Source organism: Ctenocephalides felis, unplaced genomic scaffold (genome assembly GCF_003426905.1).
Source record: "Ctenocephalides felis isolate EL2017-DRISC unplaced genomic scaffold, ASM342690v1 CF-g0.4_SCAFFOLD_01886, whole genome shotgun sequence".
Classification (NCBI taxonomy): Eukaryota; Metazoa; Arthropoda; class Insecta; order Siphonaptera; family Pulicidae; genus Ctenocephalides; species Ctenocephalides felis.
The window spans coordinates 9,288,579-9,308,784 of NW_020538040.1; the positions used below are offsets into that span (position 1 = coordinate 9,288,579).

Below are 20,206 nucleotides of genomic sequence, written 5' to 3' on the forward strand. Positions count from 1 at the left end.
TTTATTTTTAGCATTGTTCTGTTTTGATGTCATACACCACTAGTCCTTTAATATTTTCCTGACTCTTCAAAATCAGCTGCTTTAACTGTTTCTCGTGATAAGAATCCTATGCCGTCGCCGTATTGACCTTATTGTTACTAAATATTTTTAAATTGTTATAAACAATGACTAAGTCCCATTGTCTGGTCAGATTGATCAATAACATATTTTGTCTGGGATCGGAATACCAAGATCGACATAGGCGGCGACGATTATTAAAATAGATCGAAGCTATATGGGATAGATTTTGTTATTCTATTTTTAAATTTTACGGTTTCTTGATCATTTTGAATTGTTCTATAAAAGTTTGTAGATATAAATATACATATATAAAAAAGTAAAAGGTGAAGAATCTAAATCATCTTTATTATTTCATACGTTTCGACATAAAATACTGTCATCACCAGTGGATCCTCAATTTTGAATGATACAAAGGAAAAAAAGTAAAAACTGAACCAAACATAAACTTGGAATATAAATAAATAAAATAATTAAATCTTTTATCAAACAAAAAAGCACAATTTAGAATTGATGGTGGATTAATAAACAAGTTGATAGGTGAATTGGTAGACAGGTAAATTATTGAACAAGTAAATTGGTGGACAGCTAAATTGGTCAACAACTAAATTGGTAGACAGCTAAATTGTAGACAGCTAAATTGGTAAACTGATAAACAAGTTGACAAGTATATTGGTGGACAGATAAACTCGTGGCCAGGTAAATAGGTAAACGATAGATAGGTAGATAGATAGGTACGTACAACAGGTATACAGGTAAATTGGTAGATAGGTAAACTGGTGTACATGTAAATTAAACGATATGTAAAACCGTAGACAAGACAACTGGTAGATAGGCAAATATGCAGACAGACAAATATGTAGATAAACAAGTTGGCAGGTTAATTGGTAGAGATGTAGAACGTAGGTGATTAAATTGGTGAACTGGTAAATTGGTTCACAGGTAAATCGGTGGACTGGTAAATTGGTAGACAGGTAATTGGTGGACAGATAAATTGTTGGACAGATAAACTGGTAAACAGGTGAATTGGCGGACTGGTAAATTGGTTGACAGATAAATTGGTAGACAGGTAAATTGGTTGACAGGTAAACTGGTAGACAGATAGAGAGGTAGACAGATTGTCATATAGACAGGTAGACTGGAATACAAGAAAACTGGTAGACTAGATGTAACAAATATGCATTTTTGTTAAATTGAAAGTTGAACACGGCAAAGCGTTAATGGGTACAATTAGTAAATAAATATTCAGAAAATTAGATGTATATTAACATGTAGTATTAGGATCTTTTTCTAAAAGTTGCAAACAAATATTTATTAGGCTAAATTTAAATTATTCATGGTTCAAGTATAAATTTACAGTTCTATTTATCATTTTTGTAAATTAAATATCTATCAAATCAAATAGCTATCAAATTGAATTAATTTTCTTGTGCCACCAATGCGTTCAATGTAGTGTTCTATATGAAGAGGTCAAATGACCCGTCGGTTTTTATCAGGAATTATTGTGCGGGCGCTAACTAATAAAAATATTATTACATTAACGAGATATCATTGTTTATTGTTTGATTAGAACAGAATTTGTTTACTCATATGACGTGTTGCTAGTAAACAAATTTATTTAATTGTTAAACTTCATAGATATCCTTGAAATTAAATGATGGAAAATCAAAGCTGAATTATTGAACGCATTTTGTTTGTTGACCCAGATTTATAATTGTAAAGGATTTTGTAGAAATTGCTAGAACTTCCCGTACCGAAAACTAGAATATTAAAAAAAACTTTGAAAAATGTTGAAAAAATTAAATTTTTGAGAAATTTTGAAATTTTTGAAAAAAAGACTTTTTTGAAAAATTAGATTTTTATATTTTGATTTTTCCGCACACACACACCATTTATATCCATTTTTCTAAGGTATGCCAAAATCTGAAACGTAAAGATATATAAACATTTTTGTTTTTTTTGCGATTACTATACTATAACTTATCTTACGGGAAGGTAACAAATGATCTTAATTTTAGAAAACTTGGAGCAAATGTTATTCAACGTTACGGCTCCAAAGTTATTAAACCAAAGTAGTAAATCAATGATTCCCAAAGTGGTTCACATGAATTCCCAAAAAATTAGTTTCTGGTACGGAAAGTTCCAGCAATTTGTCTCAATCACGATGCTAGGCATCACTAGTTTCTTTAAATATTTAATAACAAACTGCAGTACAGTTAGACATTTATGAAAAAAATGATATCGAATAAGTGGATGTTTATGGCTAAGCTGAAAGGGTCCTATTGATTTGAGAATCTATGGTTTAAAGGAACAAACAAAAATTACCAGCCACAATAATCGAAAAATGGTTAAAGTTTGACTAAAGTTCTAGTTTTTACTTGAAGCCTCATATTTTTCAAGCTGCATGTTTTGATGTTTTCTGGATCTTCTGTTTTCTAGACAGCTATTTTCTTGCTAATCTGGCAACGCTGCCAGACCTGTAATTGCGATACTCGTCTTCGGTGCATTTGTCCGATGCAATCCACCACCATTCCACGTTATCAGTGGATTCGAGCGAGATTTTTTCGACTCTTAATCTCGGCTTGTGTAACTTTGGAGTAAATAGACTGATTGTGAGTCACTGTTATCAGTCAATTCGCTTCGGTCAATAAATGATAGATAAGGAGGAGGATGCGCCTGAAACTAGTGCGATGAGAAAATATATCCATCTTACGGAAAATGGACAACTATCGGAATTGTAAAGCCGCATCCACACTGGGGAATCGCTATTATTTTGAAAGGCTATAAAATTGGTGGTGCATGGCATAGTGCCTAGAGGCAAATTACCATAAGTGCCACTATTCGTAGGTCTATATAATATTGTGACTTTGATCGTTCTTCCAAAACAAATCAACGTGATCCCCATCGATCCTCCTCATCCTTCATCAAATGGTTTTTGAAGTTAACACATACATATTTTTTGTAATGTTGATGTCAAATGGTTCGGAATGACTTAAAACAATAAGAAAATATAAAATTAGCAAATCGGGAATTTTGGTGAAGACATCTACTTCTTCGGGGAGTTAATAATAGTTTTACCAAGCAAAACTTATATGTTGCAAAAAAATTTAAATAACACAACTCTTGACTGGTTTTTCCTTTGTGAAGTAAATTCAATTTTTTATTCAACTAGTAATGAGATGTAGAAAAACTCGTAATTTTTAATAATATTAATAAACTAGCAAACGCGACGAACTCCGTTTCGCCACCAGATGGTTTGAAGTGAGAAAGATAAAGAAATTTTTTGTTATGTTTTATATTTGAAAAGGAAAAATTTGATTTTATTACACAACAGTGTAAGTGTATTTTAGTTGAACTTCTCTAGGAAAATGAAAGTGAATCCGCAAGTTATCCGTTTCATTGAAGTGCTCTTTGGTAAACCACATTTTTTGTTTTTTGGTCTGACATTAACACAAACAAAGCGGATGGTTTCCCAACTCGTGAACAGGAAACGTATAACTGCCCATGTGAAAAACAATGATTTTCTAAATAATCTATTTGAAATTTATCCTGCAAACACTAAGCGATTGGTCCTGCGACTTGTTAATTGTCATTGCGAACGCAAGGCGAACTGGAAATTGCAATCGTTTGAAGTCAAACGGAAGACCAGTCAGAATCATTGTTATGTCACCAAATCGCCAGCAATTTTTGATTAAATGGTGAAATTCAGTGCGTGTACATCATTATTCTTTGCGGCAAGAATTGCTCGTTGACTTAACCAAGCATAATTCTGATAATTCTCACTAATGCCATTACTCAAATTTTTAATTACGGTGCGTGAAGTCCCAGCAATTTGAATTAAGGCACGATGCCATGTATCACTAACTAAACCTACCAATAAACCTTGCGAAGCCAGAGACCTTTCCAACAAATGCAAAATTGTCGAAATCGGTTTGTGCGTTCTGGAGTTAATATTGTCAGAAAGGAAAACCCGACTTATTTTTATTAGTAGTCTGCCCGAAGGCAGGTCCATGATATGAGAGCACCACAGAGTCAATAAATATCTTCCCCTCCCTTGTTCATTATTCCCATTACCATTTCATTATCTCATTCATCACTTTATATTCGTTTTTATGAATTTTTCTTTCCAAACTTCTGCTGCCATGCTTTCTGGTCCTATGCTTCGGCTCTCAGTTCTCTGTATTTTTTCTTCTAGCGTAAGTCGTCAATCATCTGCATTCTTCTTCTTTCCAATCCTTTCAGTCTTTCTATTTTGCCTTCGACGACGTCATGCAGGAGGCAACTGGTCTGATCAGTTTTCTTTTCTTTTCAGGATCGTGCTGAGTAGAGTTCTTTTTTCGCTCAAGACTTCTCTTCTCAAGACTTCTTTATTTGTTATTTTGTCAGTCCACATTATCTTCTCCAATTGCCTCTAGCACCACATTTCAAAACTCTCGAGATAGTTCTTGTCGGATTTTCTCATAGTCCATATCTCCGATCCGTACAGAGCTATGTTACAGACGCAGCACTTTTTAGTCTTTCCGTAAATCAAGACTCAGTTTGCTCGTCAGTAGCATTCTCTTCTTTGTGAATCTCTGGACAGAATGCTTCCTAAATATTTGAAATGATCAACGTCTTCCAATTGCCGATTTCCTACTGCTATCTTCAGATGATCATCTCGTTTTGATACTCACATCAGTTTCGATTTGTCGATGTTGATCTCCATTTCGTATCTTCTGGAACTTTAACGATTCTGCTTATTAGCTCGGTTTCGGTTTTCGATATCACCACGAGATCATTGGCGTATTTTATTATGGTGATTTTTTCTCCTTTGATCGAAAAATGTCCAGTGTCTTTAAGGGGCACAACTAGTGTAACCGCCTAAAAAAAGGTGATTTTTGGGAATTTATATTAAAAAACTACTTTATCAATCATTTCAAAATTTTAGGAAAATATTTTTACATATTTTAAAAATACATAGTAAAATTTTTGAAGAAAAAAATTAAATATTTTTTAAGTTATCGTCGATCTCCAACGGCGCGACAAAAAAAGGCGCTTAACTGCTGCAGTGATTCCGGCCTTCTACGTGGATGAAATAAAAAAAAAAAATTCAGATAATTCAGATTCAAAGATAATATTGTCTGTAAAATGAACTAAGATAAAAAAATAATCAAAAATTGACGAAATGGCGGCGTTTAAAAAAAAAGTCGAATTTTACCCAAAATTTTGGTCATTTTTGGACTGCCGAAGTTCGATTTTTGATCCGATCAAAAAATCGATAGTTCATTTTACGCCTAACTATATATAGAACATGTAAAAAAATGATAGTGATTGGATCATTTGTTTTTGAGTAATCACTGCAGCAAATTATAAAATGCTGTTTCGAGTAAAACACGTTTAAAGATAAAATGATCGTTATACTATATACTATATATACGAGGTCTGTTCAAAAAGTACCCGGAATTTTCGTTTTTTCAAAAAAATATTTATTTATTCGTCTACATTAATGTGGTCCCCTTCAAAGTAGTCCCCCCCAGATATAATACACTTATGCCAGCGTTTTTTCCAATTTTCGAAGCACCCTTGATATTCACTTTTTGATATGTCCTTGAGCACTCTCAGCGATTTTCTTCAATCGAGGAAAACCGCCGTCCTTTCATGGGTCTCTTCAACTTTGGGAATAGGAAAAAGTCACACGGAGCCATATCTGGTGAATTTTTGCACTTTGCAACACTTTATTTCATTTTTTACGCAAAATTTAATACAAATTCTTTGACTTTTCAATTCTTCCATTGTAAAAATCGCCGAGCTCAGAAAAACACGTCGAACCTTAGCGACTACCACAGACAAAGTAAACAGTGAATATAGCTGAAAATTTCATCATACTTTAGGGGCATGTATACCAACACAATAAAAAAAATTTTTTGACAATCAGACACTCCAGACCCGCGAAATTTAATTATTAGTAATTCCGGGTACTTTTTGAACACACCTCGTATACTCTTTAAATGGCTGTGACTCAAAAACTATTTGAGATATCGATTTGAAATTTCAATATGTTATTTTTAAAGGTGTAATCTGCTGAAATATGAAAAAAAACAAAAATCGATTTTTTTGAAATTTCACACTAAGTGCCCCTTAAGTGCATCGTTGACGATCGGTGATATGCAGCATCCTTGCCGCACTCTTCTCCCCATTTCAACGCTGTTTGCGTCTCATTTGATTCACAATTTTCAATATCATCAAAAAATAAAAGTTTAAATAAAGTTTTAATGCTATCAGCTATTATTTTCTGATGCATTGAATTGAAAGTAGAATAATTAAAATTTATTAAGATAATCAATATTTTTTAATTGTGATCTTTTACTAAACAATATTTTTTTATTCGTGATGGTTTTGTGATCTGTTTCAATTTGTGCAAATTGTCGATGGGCCAATTTCTATGTTTATCTTGTATTATATGCCTATGTCACATGATTTTTATTTCAGATGTTAGATTTAGAAAACGATGTGTTTAAGCCTTCTTTACTTTGTATTGTGGCATGTGAATTTTTCGAACGGTTCGCGTTTTCTGGATTACGAAGTAAGTAAGATTGAAATTACAAAATTCAATAACTTTTAGAGGTAAAATTCTGGTGACCAAAACACTCAAAATTGTGATATCTAATATTGATCATAATCTTAGATTTTATGATAATGTAATTTTTAATATCCAGCAATACTTTCGTTGTATTTGCGAAACGTTCTATTGATGCCAGAACAGTTGGCCACTATAACTTACCATCTCTTCATGTTGGTCAGCTATGCTTTTCCTATAATCGGAGCTCTTATAGCTGATGGCCTTCTAGGACGATATCGAACCATCTTCTATTTTATTTTAATTTATTTAGCCGGAACAATTCTGATGTGTTTTGCAGCTACTCCGCCTATAGGACTACAGCCAATGTGAGTAAAAGCATTAATTTTCACAAAAAAACATGTCTAGCCCTATTTTTTTAGTATTTCCACATCATTCGGACTGCTTCTCATAGCAGTTGGAACAGGTGGTATGAAACCATGTGTGGCTGCTTTTGGTGGTGATCAATATCAATTGCCGAAAGAAGAAGATTTGGTGGCAGTATTCTTTGCATTATTTTACTTTACCATAAATCTAGGAGGATTGGCGGGCATGATCGTGATCCCCATTTTCAAAAGAAAATTTTCTTGCTTTAATCAGGATACGTGTTATACATTAGGATTTGGAACCACTGCGTCTTTGATGATGATGTCATTTGGTTTGTAATAGTAACTATTTTTATTTATTACGATTTTAATTGAAAAATATTTTAAATATAAATTTATCTTTCAGGAGTTTTTGTAATGGGGAAATTTTGGTATAGACGAAAGACGCCTAGGACAAAAGAGATCTTACACTTTTTCAAGTTGATTATAGTAAAACATATTCGTACACAGTTATAAATTTAGGAATTTTATTCTTTATTAATCATCTTTTTCAGTTTGCTTTGAGGAACAGAAATATTCAAGAAGAAAATCCTACAACTATTCGAAGACATTTTTTAGACAGAGGTCGTAGTGAGTTCAATCAAAGTTTAATAGATGACGGTAAAGTGTTACTGAAAGTGTTATATCTTTATCTGCCACTCCCAATATTTTGGGCACTTTTTGACCAACAAGGAAGCAGATGGACATTTCAGGCAAAGTATTTTTATTATTATCCGGTTATAGAAGTCCTACATTTGATTATTTGAACGTTTCGGTCAAAACTATAAAATTTGTTTTATTTATTGAGAAAATATGTTGAAAAGTCTAAACTTAAAGTAGTTTTAGTGTTATCATATCGAAACTTATTTATTTTCAATGGAAATGTACTGTTATATCGATAAGACCTAATTTATTATCAGATATAAAGTTCACTGTTAGTAAATTTAAAATGAAAAATATTACCTGAATGGAAAGTTTATCTGTTTATTTCTATTGAAGTGTATATTATTAAATATATTAGTGCAGTAAATGGAGAGAAAAATAGGGTGTAACCACTGATTTTTTTTACTGTGCTTCAATTTGCATGAAATTTTGGAATTAGGCTAATCTTACCCTTAAGATCAAAAGTGAAAATAATTCGCATACAAATCACAGATTAAAACACCGATTTATTAAGATTTTGATTGACATTTTTTGGTTCATTACATAATTTTCGTTAAAATGTGTATTTTTGGAGATATTTGCAAAATACGAGAAAAAAGTACGAAAAGAACAAATATTTAGTGGCCAGTAACTTGATAAGTATTTGTTTTTTTGAAAAACTATATAATTTTTTTTTTTTATATTAAGTTAGTTCTATCGATATTCGAAATTGTTTTGAAAAATGAAAGTTACACAGGGTAGTGGCAGAGTCCAAATTGTTTTCACTTTTGAACTTAAGGGTAAGATGAACCTAATTCCAAAATTTCATGCAAATTGGAGCACAGTAAAAAAAATTCAGACCCAAAACGCTTTATAACTTCACAGAGCCGAATAAAAAACACAAAGCTGTTAGGCGCCAAATATTTTAACTCGTTTTGAATTGGTATTAATATAAGCAATCTAACATTGTTTTTTGGCAATTATATTTATCAATCACAGTTAACGATTTAAGGCATAACGCTTAATTTTCTTTATATTACTATTTTCTTTATAGGCTTCACGAATGAATGGAAACATTTTTGGCGTCCAGATACAACCAGATCAAACCCAAGTAGCCAATCCTTTTCTTGCTTTATTACTGATACCAATTTTGGAACAAATATATCATTTATTCATAAAGAGTGGATTTAATCCAAATCCTTTGAAGAGAATGCTGCTTGGTGGTCTTGTTGCTGGTTTGGCTTTTGTTGCTTCGGGTCTTTTAGAGATGCGGTTGCAGGTAATAGTAATGATAGTTAATTACAGTAAAACCCGTCCGATTTTTACCAAAAACTTATCAGCACGATCTAATCAATGTCATTCGAACGGTTTATGAAATTCAGAAATTGATTCAGAATTTTTGACTAAAATGTGGTCGCAAAATTATACTCTTTTCTGCTAATTACAAAGAAACGGCTCGAATGGACTGGAACGAGCGCATGCAAAACTGATAAACGAGTTTCTATCGAGCTACATTTTAAATGATTGAAATCGGTGCAGCCGTTTTTCAGGAAACGTCGACGAATAGTAAAAAATTGGTACATATACTTTTTCTAAATTTGGTTTCAACGATTCAGGATGGTTTGAAACATCGAGAAAACATAATGTTAGGAAGACTTTTTTTGTTGATAGTAAGGCCACAAAAAATCGTCTTAAACGGGTTTTTCTGTATAATAATTGCATTCAATTATGTGTTCGTGAAATAGTTATAATGTTAGTTCATAAATTTTCAAACAGATGGAACACATGTTTATCGTTTTTAAATACAATTATTCCATATTTGTAATGAATGAAAATTTAACTATGTGTAAGTGGAATTTCGCCTTAAGGCAAGTTCCATGAACTTTCCAACTTATGTAAATAATTGACTTAATCAATAAGATGTAACTATATTAATTCATGAGTATCCCAAGTTTTATTTTGGCATACCTTAGAAAAAATGGATGTATGTGTGTGTGTGCGTGTGTATATGTGCGGATACAAATTTTCATTGACGATTTTGGGAACACGGATCAACCGATTTCACTAATTCAACAAACATTCGATTCGTATTGATAAGAAGACATGCTGATTAGTTTTTGGCAAAGGCAGGTCTGGCCGTTTCGAAGATATGGGGCAAAAAGTGCCAAAAATGGTAAATGATTTTTTGAGAGAACAGAGGAAAATGACAATTTTTTTAAAAAATTTAAAAATCTCAAAAATCGATTTTTTTTCGGTACGGGAAGTTCCAACAATTTTCCTCAAGGCACGATGCCATGCACCACCAGTTTATTTATTTACAGTATAGTATAGCATTTAATAATGTGTCTGTGCAATAGTTTGAATTTTTGAATAATTTAGTTCGAAATTTTTCAAACAGATGGTAACATATATTTGCCGTTATTAAATATCTTATTTTATTAAAACGGCTTAAAAGAATATTTGCATATTATCATATATTTATATTTTTTTCCCTTAATTTTTTGTTGATAGTCCACGTATCCACAAGTACCTCTACCAGGAGAAGCACGTCTGTATGTCGTGAACACCTTGCCATGCCCATGTGAAATTATAGGATTAGAAGACACTATACGATTAGATGCCGGTAAGACCAATTAAATTATAATGGATAATGCTAACCATATATTTTTATGTTTTATTATAATTTATAGGTGCTCGTAGAGAATTTAACAATTTACCAGCTAATCCTTGGGAAGTATACGAGGTTTTGGCTTTTGCACCAATGCTATGTGATGAAATAGAGCTAGATCAACCGGGCACTCATTTGAAAGTCAATTTAACCGAACGGCAGGTAAATAATAAATAGGTGTAAGTGCCATATTTTCTTAAGGAAAGTTGCATGGATGTATCGAAAATATGGAAATAATCTAATAATCAACTGTTTATCATTCAAAACATTAATGAGGGACCGATTCTGCCCCATAACAGACCAATGATATGGCAAAGCTATGTTAGGAAGAACTTTCCGTACAAATTCGTTATGAATATTGACAAAAGCCATGTGGTTGTTGTGCAGTCAGGCGATTTCATCAGGTTGTCAGATAGAAAACCTGACCTAAAACCTGCACAAATGTCAAAAAAACAATCTTAGATAACAGGGTCTTTCTGACTCAGCTTCATAACATACGAGTGACGTTGCAGTTTATGTGTAAAACGCTTGAATGCACAGCAAATACATGGACATTTTGACAGTATGATTGAGTATGATTCAATAACATATTGTATGGAAGTTGGAGCGTAACATGGCCTTGCCATAACATTTGTCTGTTGTGCGGCAGAATCCGTCCATAAATTTCTATAAATAGTAAAATATTTATAAAATATGTGATAATTTGATGTGCATATGTCTAATGATCATTTTTGTCTGTTAAATGGCATTTTTTTACTTTTTATTGAATCTCCGAAACCGCTAGACCTACTATCCCAAAAGTTTTCTCAGTTCTTTATTTCGTCAATACAAATAAAACGTTTTTATGAATCATTCAAATTAGACACTCGGTTCTCTCAACAATTGAATTACCGTTTGCGGCACTTTTTGCTCTGTATCTTCGAAACGGCTGAACTTGCCTTTGCCAAAAACTAATCAGCATGTCTCCTTATCAATACGAATCAAATGTTCTTTAATTATTTTAAATCGGTTGATCCGTGTTTCCCAAATCGTCCACGAAAATTTGTATCCGCACACACGCACACATATACACACACAAGCACTTACACGCACACGCACACACACAAATGCATCAATTTTTTCTAAGGTATGTCAAAATGTTCAGAAACCTCGGAAACGTAAAGATATATAAAAATTTTGATTTACATTTGCCTAAAACGTAGACGGAAAGTTTTGCACTTTTCTATTAATTCTAAACAAACGGCTCGACTGCGCAAAACGAACCTACGTGCCTTTTAAAATTTTGAAATCAGTGCAGTTTTGACGAATAGTCAAATATTAGTTCAGATATACATACTTTTTTCACATTTTTTCTCAAACGAGTTGGAATGACTTGAATCTTCGGATTTTCCATAGACTTCTTCAGATAGTTGAAAAGTGACCAAAAAATTAATCATTTTACGTTTTAGGTGCGCACGTTATTAGTTGGCGTAACCGAAGATAATGGACTTGCTTTAAAACTAACACAGCCTTTGGAAATCGATAAAGCCTTATCAGGAAAATCTAAATTAAGGTAAAAAATAAAGACACATTGCAAGTTATTTGAAAAAGTGATTATGTTTGTGCTTTTAGGATTGAAGTTTTAGTTACTTCTTCAAAACTTGTGAATATGACTTTAGACATTGTAGATACAAATGGGGGAAAAATTAGTTTTTCTTCAAGTCATATATCGCCAGGATTAAAGGTGTCTGGGTACACAGAATTGCGTTCTGGTTTGTAAGTAGATACTTTGGTATATCATTTATTTTCTTGTGTTAAAATAAAATTTCTTGATCATTTTCCTTTTATAAAATGCAAAAGCAATAGTTTAACCCATCAACTTTTTTCTAGCTACCATTACCGATTGACCACTAATCATCTATCATCAGGAGTAATGGTACAATATGCTTCACAGGAATTCGACATGCGACTGGAAATGGGAGCAGTATATTCTTTAATATTGAGAGAAACAGATAAGGGAGAAATAGATTTCAATATGCTGCAGGCAGCCACACCTGCCAGTAATGTCCATATACTGTGGATACTTCCACAGTATTTTCTCCTTAGTTTGGCTGAAGTTTTGTTTGCGATTTCGGGGTTGGAATTTAGCTTCACTCAGGTTAAAAACTAATTAAGTAACCTATCTGTTTTTTATACCATACAATGTTTTGATTTTTGGTAATAAAATTTTAGGCTCCCAAATCAATGAAAACTATAACTCTAGGTGCTTGGTATCTCTGTGTAGCTGCCGGTAATTTGTTAACGATTTGTATAACCAAAATGAATATGTTCTCGAGTCAGGTGAGTTTATTTTTATTTATATATACTAGGACGGGTCGATATGATTTTCGGATATTAGGGATCAAAATAAGATACGTTGCTGAAGAAACTATACTTCTAAAATGAATTCTGATCTCCCGTTCATTGATCCAAAGATAGAGGTTGAATTTTGAAAAATTCTGTTTTAACCCATTTAGAGAGCCCCAATTGCGTCCAAATGTAAGAACGACCTCACTAACATGGAAAGGCCGATCCAACCGTGTTCATGGTGTACCCCCTGGGACCACCCTTAGAGGTCCCCCATACAATTATTGCAAAAAATAATGGTTTTTGGTATTTTACTCAGCAAAAAATGTTTTTATCAAAACCATTTTTTTCAGATAATAATTCATACATCAAAGGAGCCGTGCGAAATTTTCTAGATTTGAAACTAAAAAAGACTACAAGCAATAATTTATAAGTTTTATATAGTTTTATTTACATATGTTATGATTAAATAAATTTTATAACAAAAATAAATCGCTGATTTTTGTCATGTTGAAGTACCACAAATGATGCAATTTTTATATGATGGACCCCTAAGGGGAGGTCTCAGGGGGTGAACCATGGGCGTGGGTAGATCGGTCTTCCAAAGTTACTGGGGGTCGGTCATACATTTGGACACTATTGAGGCGCTTTAAATGAGCCAGAACAGGATTTTTCAAAATTTGACCCAATCTTTGGGTCAATGCACGGGACATCAGTATTCATTTTAGAGATATGATTGCTATAGCAAAGTATCTTATTTTGATATCTAGTATCCAAAAATCATATGTGCCTGTGCGACTTTTTTTGCCCATACAAATCGAGCCGCCCAGATATATACCCATACCTCACGTTGCGTTGTAGTTACAAGAAACGCAACCCAAATCTAAAACCCAAATTGCAAAGTGAATTAATATTATTAACTTATCTCATATATATGAGATGCAATACAAAAAATGACAAACCAAAAATCCTTAAAAATCGACCACGTGAATAATAGACGCCTCCTTAATAGTAAATATATATTCTTATCTTCAGATTATTTGGAGAGCTGAAATCATGAGTATGGTCGACTGCCAATTTTTTGCGACCACCCACTTCATCACCTTCTCAATTAACACTTTTTGACTATTTTTAATTTTTTCCCCTAAATTCTTAAAATTCTTTTAAATCCTAGTAAAATATTATTCTCCTTTTTCTCATGGTCTTTAAAAATCTCATAAAATTCAAGTCTCTAGACCAAAATACCCCCCTAATAAAAGTAAATCAATAAACATCATCAAATTATGCTATATAATTGTAATTATATGGCATTATTTATTCTGATTTTTTCTCAAACGTAATTTATTATTTATTATAATTTTAAAGGCCCACGAATTTTTCTTATTTGCTGGTCTTCAATTCCTGGACATGTTGCTGTTTTGGTTTATGTCCAGAAATTACGTTGTCTTAGGTGTCCAAGCTGATGGGTCATCATGCGCGATGATGTCTACCAGGTTTATGCCGATACAGGACTGATTTTTTTTTGTTGTAAATGATAAAATCGTATTCTTTATAAAAATATTTATTGTACTAAGTTTTTCAAATCGCTTGTAGTTGTTCAAACATCAACAACGCTTGTTGTAAAAGTAATTAATTTTATTTATACCCATCGATAAATGTTTGGTTTATATAGCCTGATGTGGTAATCAAATTGAAAAGGTCTAATATTTGTCAGTTTTGTTACCAAAATGTGTTGTAAAATAAATCATTGCGTAATATAATATTAAATCTGTTTTAAATATTGATATAATAAAATTGATTTATTGAAACTACTGACATTAGATATCCAAAATTTTTATCTCTAATATCTTTATTTGTTAAAAATTAGTTAATTTTGTGCAAACATTTTAAAACTGCACTCTTATGAATGAAATGTTCTGCCAAATAAAAAAAAATAAAAAAATGCAAGAAAAATTAATATTTTTAACTTTCCGTAGGGCAGTTATAGTAATTGCAAAAAAATCCAAAATGAAAATTTGTATATATCTTTACGTTTCAAAGGTTTTTGAATATTTTGACATACTTTAGAAAAAATGGATACATGTGTGTGTGTGTGTGTGCGTGCGGATACAAATTTTTGTCGACGATTTTAGGAACACGGATCGACAGATTTGAATAGTTCATAAAACATTCGATTCGTATTGATAAGGAGACGTACTGATTACTTTTTGGCAAAGGCAGGTCTGGCCGTTTCGAAGATACAGGGCAAAAAGTCCCAAAAATTAATAAATCAATTTTTGAGATAACGGAGCGTCCGATTTTAAGGATTCAAAAAACATTTTATTTGTATTGACAAAATGAAAACCGACGATATTTTTGGGAAGACAGGTCTAACGGGTTTCGGATATCTAATGAAAAAAGTAAAAAAATGCCATTTGGCGGACAAAAATGATCGTTAGACATATGCATATCAAATTATATGTTATTTTATAGATATTTTAATAATAAGAACAAATTTTGTTTACATTTTTATGGGTTCCGTACCAATGTTTATCCGTTAGACTGTGACGCGGCGCTTACGCGCTTCTATATTTCCATTCTGAAACAGGAAAGGCAAAGCAGCACGATTACTTCGAAAAAAAGTTTTTTAAAAAAATTCAAAGTATAAAAAAATTTCGAATGCAAAAAAAATTAAATTTTTCAAGAAAGTCAATTTTTTTCAAAAAATTCAATATTCTCAAAAATCTCATTTTTTCAAAGTTTTCAAAAAATAATGTTTTCCTAAAAATTTTTAGTTTTTGGTACAGGAAGTTCTAGCAATTTGCCTTAAGCTACGATGCCATGCACCACTAGTTTCATTTTTTTTTATTTGGCAAAACATTTATCTAAAAGGTAACATACACATAAAACTTCAACTCGATTCTTGAAAGAATAGTGTGAGAGATTTTCCATTGCCATTTTACTCCGCAGTGCGCGAAATCGGCTTATTTTCAATTGAAAACATATTTTTTATCTATATGTTCAAGTGAAAATGGACATCGCTGCTGTCCGAAGTAGGATTGCCTAGAGCGGGAATCGAGCTCACGACCACGTCCACACGAGTCCGCCCATATTAATATTATAAATTGGGTTTAACTAAAATATTCTTTAAAAATTATTTAGAGAAGTTTGTTTTTGCTAAAAAATGCAACTTATTAATTTTGGTTTTCCGAAGTAACAAGTCATTCTGAATCGTTGTCACTACACACAAGTTCAAAAACATATATTTTTGTATTTAATTGTGTATTTTTTACGATTTCAATGAAACTTTGTCTAGATGTTGATTTCATAGTCCTGAGGAACTTCCTAAAATATTATAGGCCTACGAAAAGTAGTTTAATTATAAAATTGCATTTAACTTTGGAATAATGTGTCGCACCCTAAAGGCATGCACCGTCTATATCTTGTTATATGTGTTTAGTCATTCTGAATCGTATGTCATCAAAGTTATAAAAAAACATATATTTTTGTATTTAATTGTGTAACTAATTATTTTATGATTTCAACGAAACTTTGTCTAGAGATAATAGACCACATGTTTTTACTAACATCCTAAAATATTATAGGCATAAGAAAAGTGATTTAATTATAAAAATGCAATAAAGTTTCGAATAATGTGAGCACTCTAAGGAAATGCACAGTGTATGCTTCATTGTGTTTTTAGTCATTCTGAATCGTTTGTCATCAAAATTGTAAACAGTATGTATTTTCTAATTCACTGTGTATTTATTTTTTTACGATTTCGACACGACTTTGTCTAGAGATAGACATAATGGTTTTACAAAATCCTAAACTAATATAGGTCTACATCTTAGGGCTTAAAAATATCCTAAAATATTATAGGTCTACGAAAAGTGGTATATAAAAATGTATTAATCTTTTGTATAATGTGCCGCACCCTTAGGACACGCAATGTGTATATTTTGTTCTGTATTTTATACTGATCACCGTTGACGTCTACACTTAACTGAAATACATTTTTAGAATACGACCTAAAATGTAATACGTAAACTAAATTTAATTAAATTAGTATAATTACAGATATTATAATGATAACAATTGTAAATTTGATTAATTTTCATTGAAAACTTTCGACATAAACACTTAACAGTTTTATCGTTATAATTTTAAAAGTATCTATAACTCAATTCCTATTGTTTAAGTTAATCATTTGCACTTTTCGGGTTATTAGTGCCTTAAGTCATATACACCTAGAGTTAACAAATGTTCGTTTTACACTTACCCCTATTTATAAAACACAAATATCAACAATTATTAATAATAATCTTACGATCATAAATTTAAATTAATAATTTAACACTATCTTAATTATAAATATTATAAAAAATATAAATATATCACTCACGATCATTCACGTAGTATTTTCCACTGGAAGAACACATAGTGGACGAACTAAGATTTTGCATTCATTATGTAATTCCAAACTGAAGTTCAATGTAAAAATTTAAAGTAGGAAATTTAATAGGATAATTCGACTCTTTACTGGCAGATACGGATTTCATAGACTCTTTAAAAATAATATCTAAATGGCATAAAATTAGTCATTTCCCTATATACCTTATTAACTCCCCATATCCAATCGAAATTGAAAATTTTTGCATATCTTCACGCTTTGAAGGTTCTGAATATTTTGGCATACCTCGGAAAAAATGGATGTGTGTGTGTATGTATGGATACAATTTTCTATCCACGTTTTCGGACGCACGTATCAACCGATTTGAGTGATTCAAAAACATTCGAATCCTATTGATAGGGAGATGTGCTGATTAGTTTTTGGCAGGGGCAGGTCCAACCGTTTCCGAGATACGTAGCAAAGAGTGCAGAAAATAAAAGTAATTATGTGAAGAAGTGGTGAATAGTTTTTAGCAAAGATAGGTACAGCTGTTTCGGAAATGTGGAGCTTACCGTGCAAAAAATTGCAGTTTTTGAGAGCATTAAATATGCGATTTACATGATTCCTAAAACTTTCTGCTTATGTTTGCGAAAAAATTGCTACCGGAAAAAGAAAAAAAGTATTACAGAATTTAAAATTTTAATTTTTTTTAATTTTTTAAAAAAATATTAGTATTAGTATTAGTATTAGTAAATAAATAAATAAATAAATAATTTTGAATAATATTAAGTTTTGTTAATTTGCTTTTCTGTAAACATATATAAACGTCGTCGTCAAATTTATAAACTCTTATATTCTGTCTATAAAATTAGAGTTATGAAAGTTACAGTATTGATAATAATCTATTTGAAAACATTAAATATTTCTCGAATATTTCGTTACGGTACTGGAAGTTCCAGTAATTTGCCTTAAGGCACTATGCCATACACCACTAGTTTATATTTAAAATCAATCTATATATTTATAATTTTTTATTGATGCCTAGAGAATTAAAAAACTTAGTTTCAAAGTATAAATAAAACTATGGGACCAATTCTAGGATAATATAAAAATTCTATGTTATGGGTCTATAATCGTATGAGTTAGTAGTCACAAGCTGTCAAAACGCTATGTCTTTGCTGTTCGACTAAATGTTTCACACATAAAACCTAACCTCCAAATTGCAAAAACGTCCAAATATTTACTTTGGTTAGACCTTACTTATGTGTTATCAAAAAGACCAGAAAGTTGCACTTTTGATATAATTGTTATTTGACATTTGTGCCTTTTGAAGGTTAGGTTTTATGTGTAAATTTGATTAGAAAAACACAAATCAAATTACATACATATATATTTACTTAATGATCAAATATTCTTGATTTATATCAGAATGTTCGCCAAAAGACCCAGAAGTTGTTCAAAATAACTACACTTTATTAAATAAGTTACAAAAAAATAGTTGTTTAGATATGCATTTGAAATTGCATTTTTTAACTAAATCTTCTAAAATATATCATTTCTGTGTAGATAAGTATTCAATATTTTTTAAAATGATTTGAAAAAAAAATCTACTGAGTTTTTTCCAATTTTAATACTTCGCTCTCAAAAATAAATATCAATCAAGAGCCGAGCCTGTTCTATTCTCTTCCGTAATATTATTCAATTATTGACCATTTTTTACTTCTATTATAGAAAATAGCTGCAGATGTCAATTTTATTCAATTATTGATTATTACGATGATTGACATCATTATAAAGTCGATAGAGGCAGATCTGTCCTCGTTTATAACATATCCAGTGAAAATTTGTTATGAAATAGGAAAATTTGACTTAAATCTAATATTTATTATACGACTTTATGTAGTATGTTTACTATTACTACAAATAATGAAATCGATTAATTTTTGGACATATTGAAATATTTTAGGAATTATGAAAACAACATAATGCAACTTATATTAACCAAAGTAAAAGCCAAAGGTGTTATTGCATTAGCCTATGAAATAAATTGTACAACAAATATTGTATATGAAGATTTTTTCAATTCAGCCAAAACAAAAAACTGAAAATAAATAAGTAGCGAATAACATTATTAAAATGAAAAATCTTTAGTCCGCTAGCTATTGCTAATTTCATGATATTTACATAATCAACATTTATGAAAACATTGACCGATCATTTACGTGTCTTGTTATTTTCTTACAAGATACTTTATGATTATCTATGATACTGCCCGGTCAGCTGCCAAACTGTCAATAAAATATTATGCATAGAAATTAAAATATGCAAATTCTCTTTTATACCAACCGAGGGCAGTTGTATAGACTATATCGATATTTTGAAACAACTTCAAACCGTTAGTTTACCAACCTAAGTTCCTATCTCAACAATGCAGCATTGTTGGTATATGATTGTTGATGTTATGACATTTTGCGAATCCTCAAGTTCATTTACTGCCTACTCTTCGTAGGCTCAAGATCAGCGCTTGGACCCGGGCGCGCACTCAGCCCGGGTCCGCGTCGTCTCATGTTCGAGTCTCGAAGAAGCTAGGACAGTTTTATGTTAGTGGGATGTCTTAGTTCTATTGAGTTTTATGTTAGTGAGATTTTTTTACTTTACGTTTATTGAGTTTTGTGTTAGTACGTTTGTGCTTGGGTCCTTCATAACTGATTGTGATAAATGAATATTGAATTTGTTTGACGAGTTTGATACATTCAGGTAACATATATTTAGTTTATTATAGTTATTTTTTCGAAATAATAAGCCAAATAGTTTAGAATAAAACCTGTTTTTGCGCAGTCTTAGTTTTTGTTACGAAACACAGTAGTATTGTCAATCGACGCACGAACGTCATACATCTGCAGAGTTTTGTCTAACAAGAAGAACCTGCTCGTAGCTTGTCTCGGATTTTGATGAAACTTGCCATAATAAATTTTATGCCCAAACTGACCGTGGTAAAATATTAGAGGCCTCTGAAAAGTGGTTTAATTATAAAAATTAATTAAAGTTTGCATTTTACCAGCCCACTGTACACAGTTTGGACATAAAACTTACTATTATGCCAGGTCATTAAAATAAAAATAGTTTAACGATTTATAACATACATTCATTTTTTCTTAGGTACGCCAAAATGTTTAGAAGGC

At 31.5% G+C, this 20,206-nt stretch overlaps 1 protein-coding gene across 1 annotated transcript; it reads left to right on the top strand.

Moving 5' to 3' along the window:
• Nucleotides 1-164: 164 nt before the first annotated feature.
• On the top strand, nucleotides 165-14,167 carry LOC113378706 (peptide transporter family 1-like). Its single transcript, XM_026619266.1, has 14 exons — nucleotides 165-185; nucleotides 6,526-6,619; nucleotides 6,753-6,981; nucleotides 7,036-7,310; nucleotides 7,385-7,467; nucleotides 7,533-7,730; nucleotides 8,714-8,938; nucleotides 10,171-10,282; nucleotides 10,350-10,489; nucleotides 11,776-11,879; nucleotides 11,939-12,082; nucleotides 12,197-12,464; nucleotides 12,539-12,646; nucleotides 14,018-14,167. Exons 1-14 carry the CDS (start codon nucleotides 165-167, stop codon nucleotides 14,165-14,167), a joined length of 2,151 nt encoding a protein of 716 aa, XP_026475051.1.
• The last annotated feature ends 6,039 nt before the right edge of the window (nucleotides 14,168-20,206 follow it).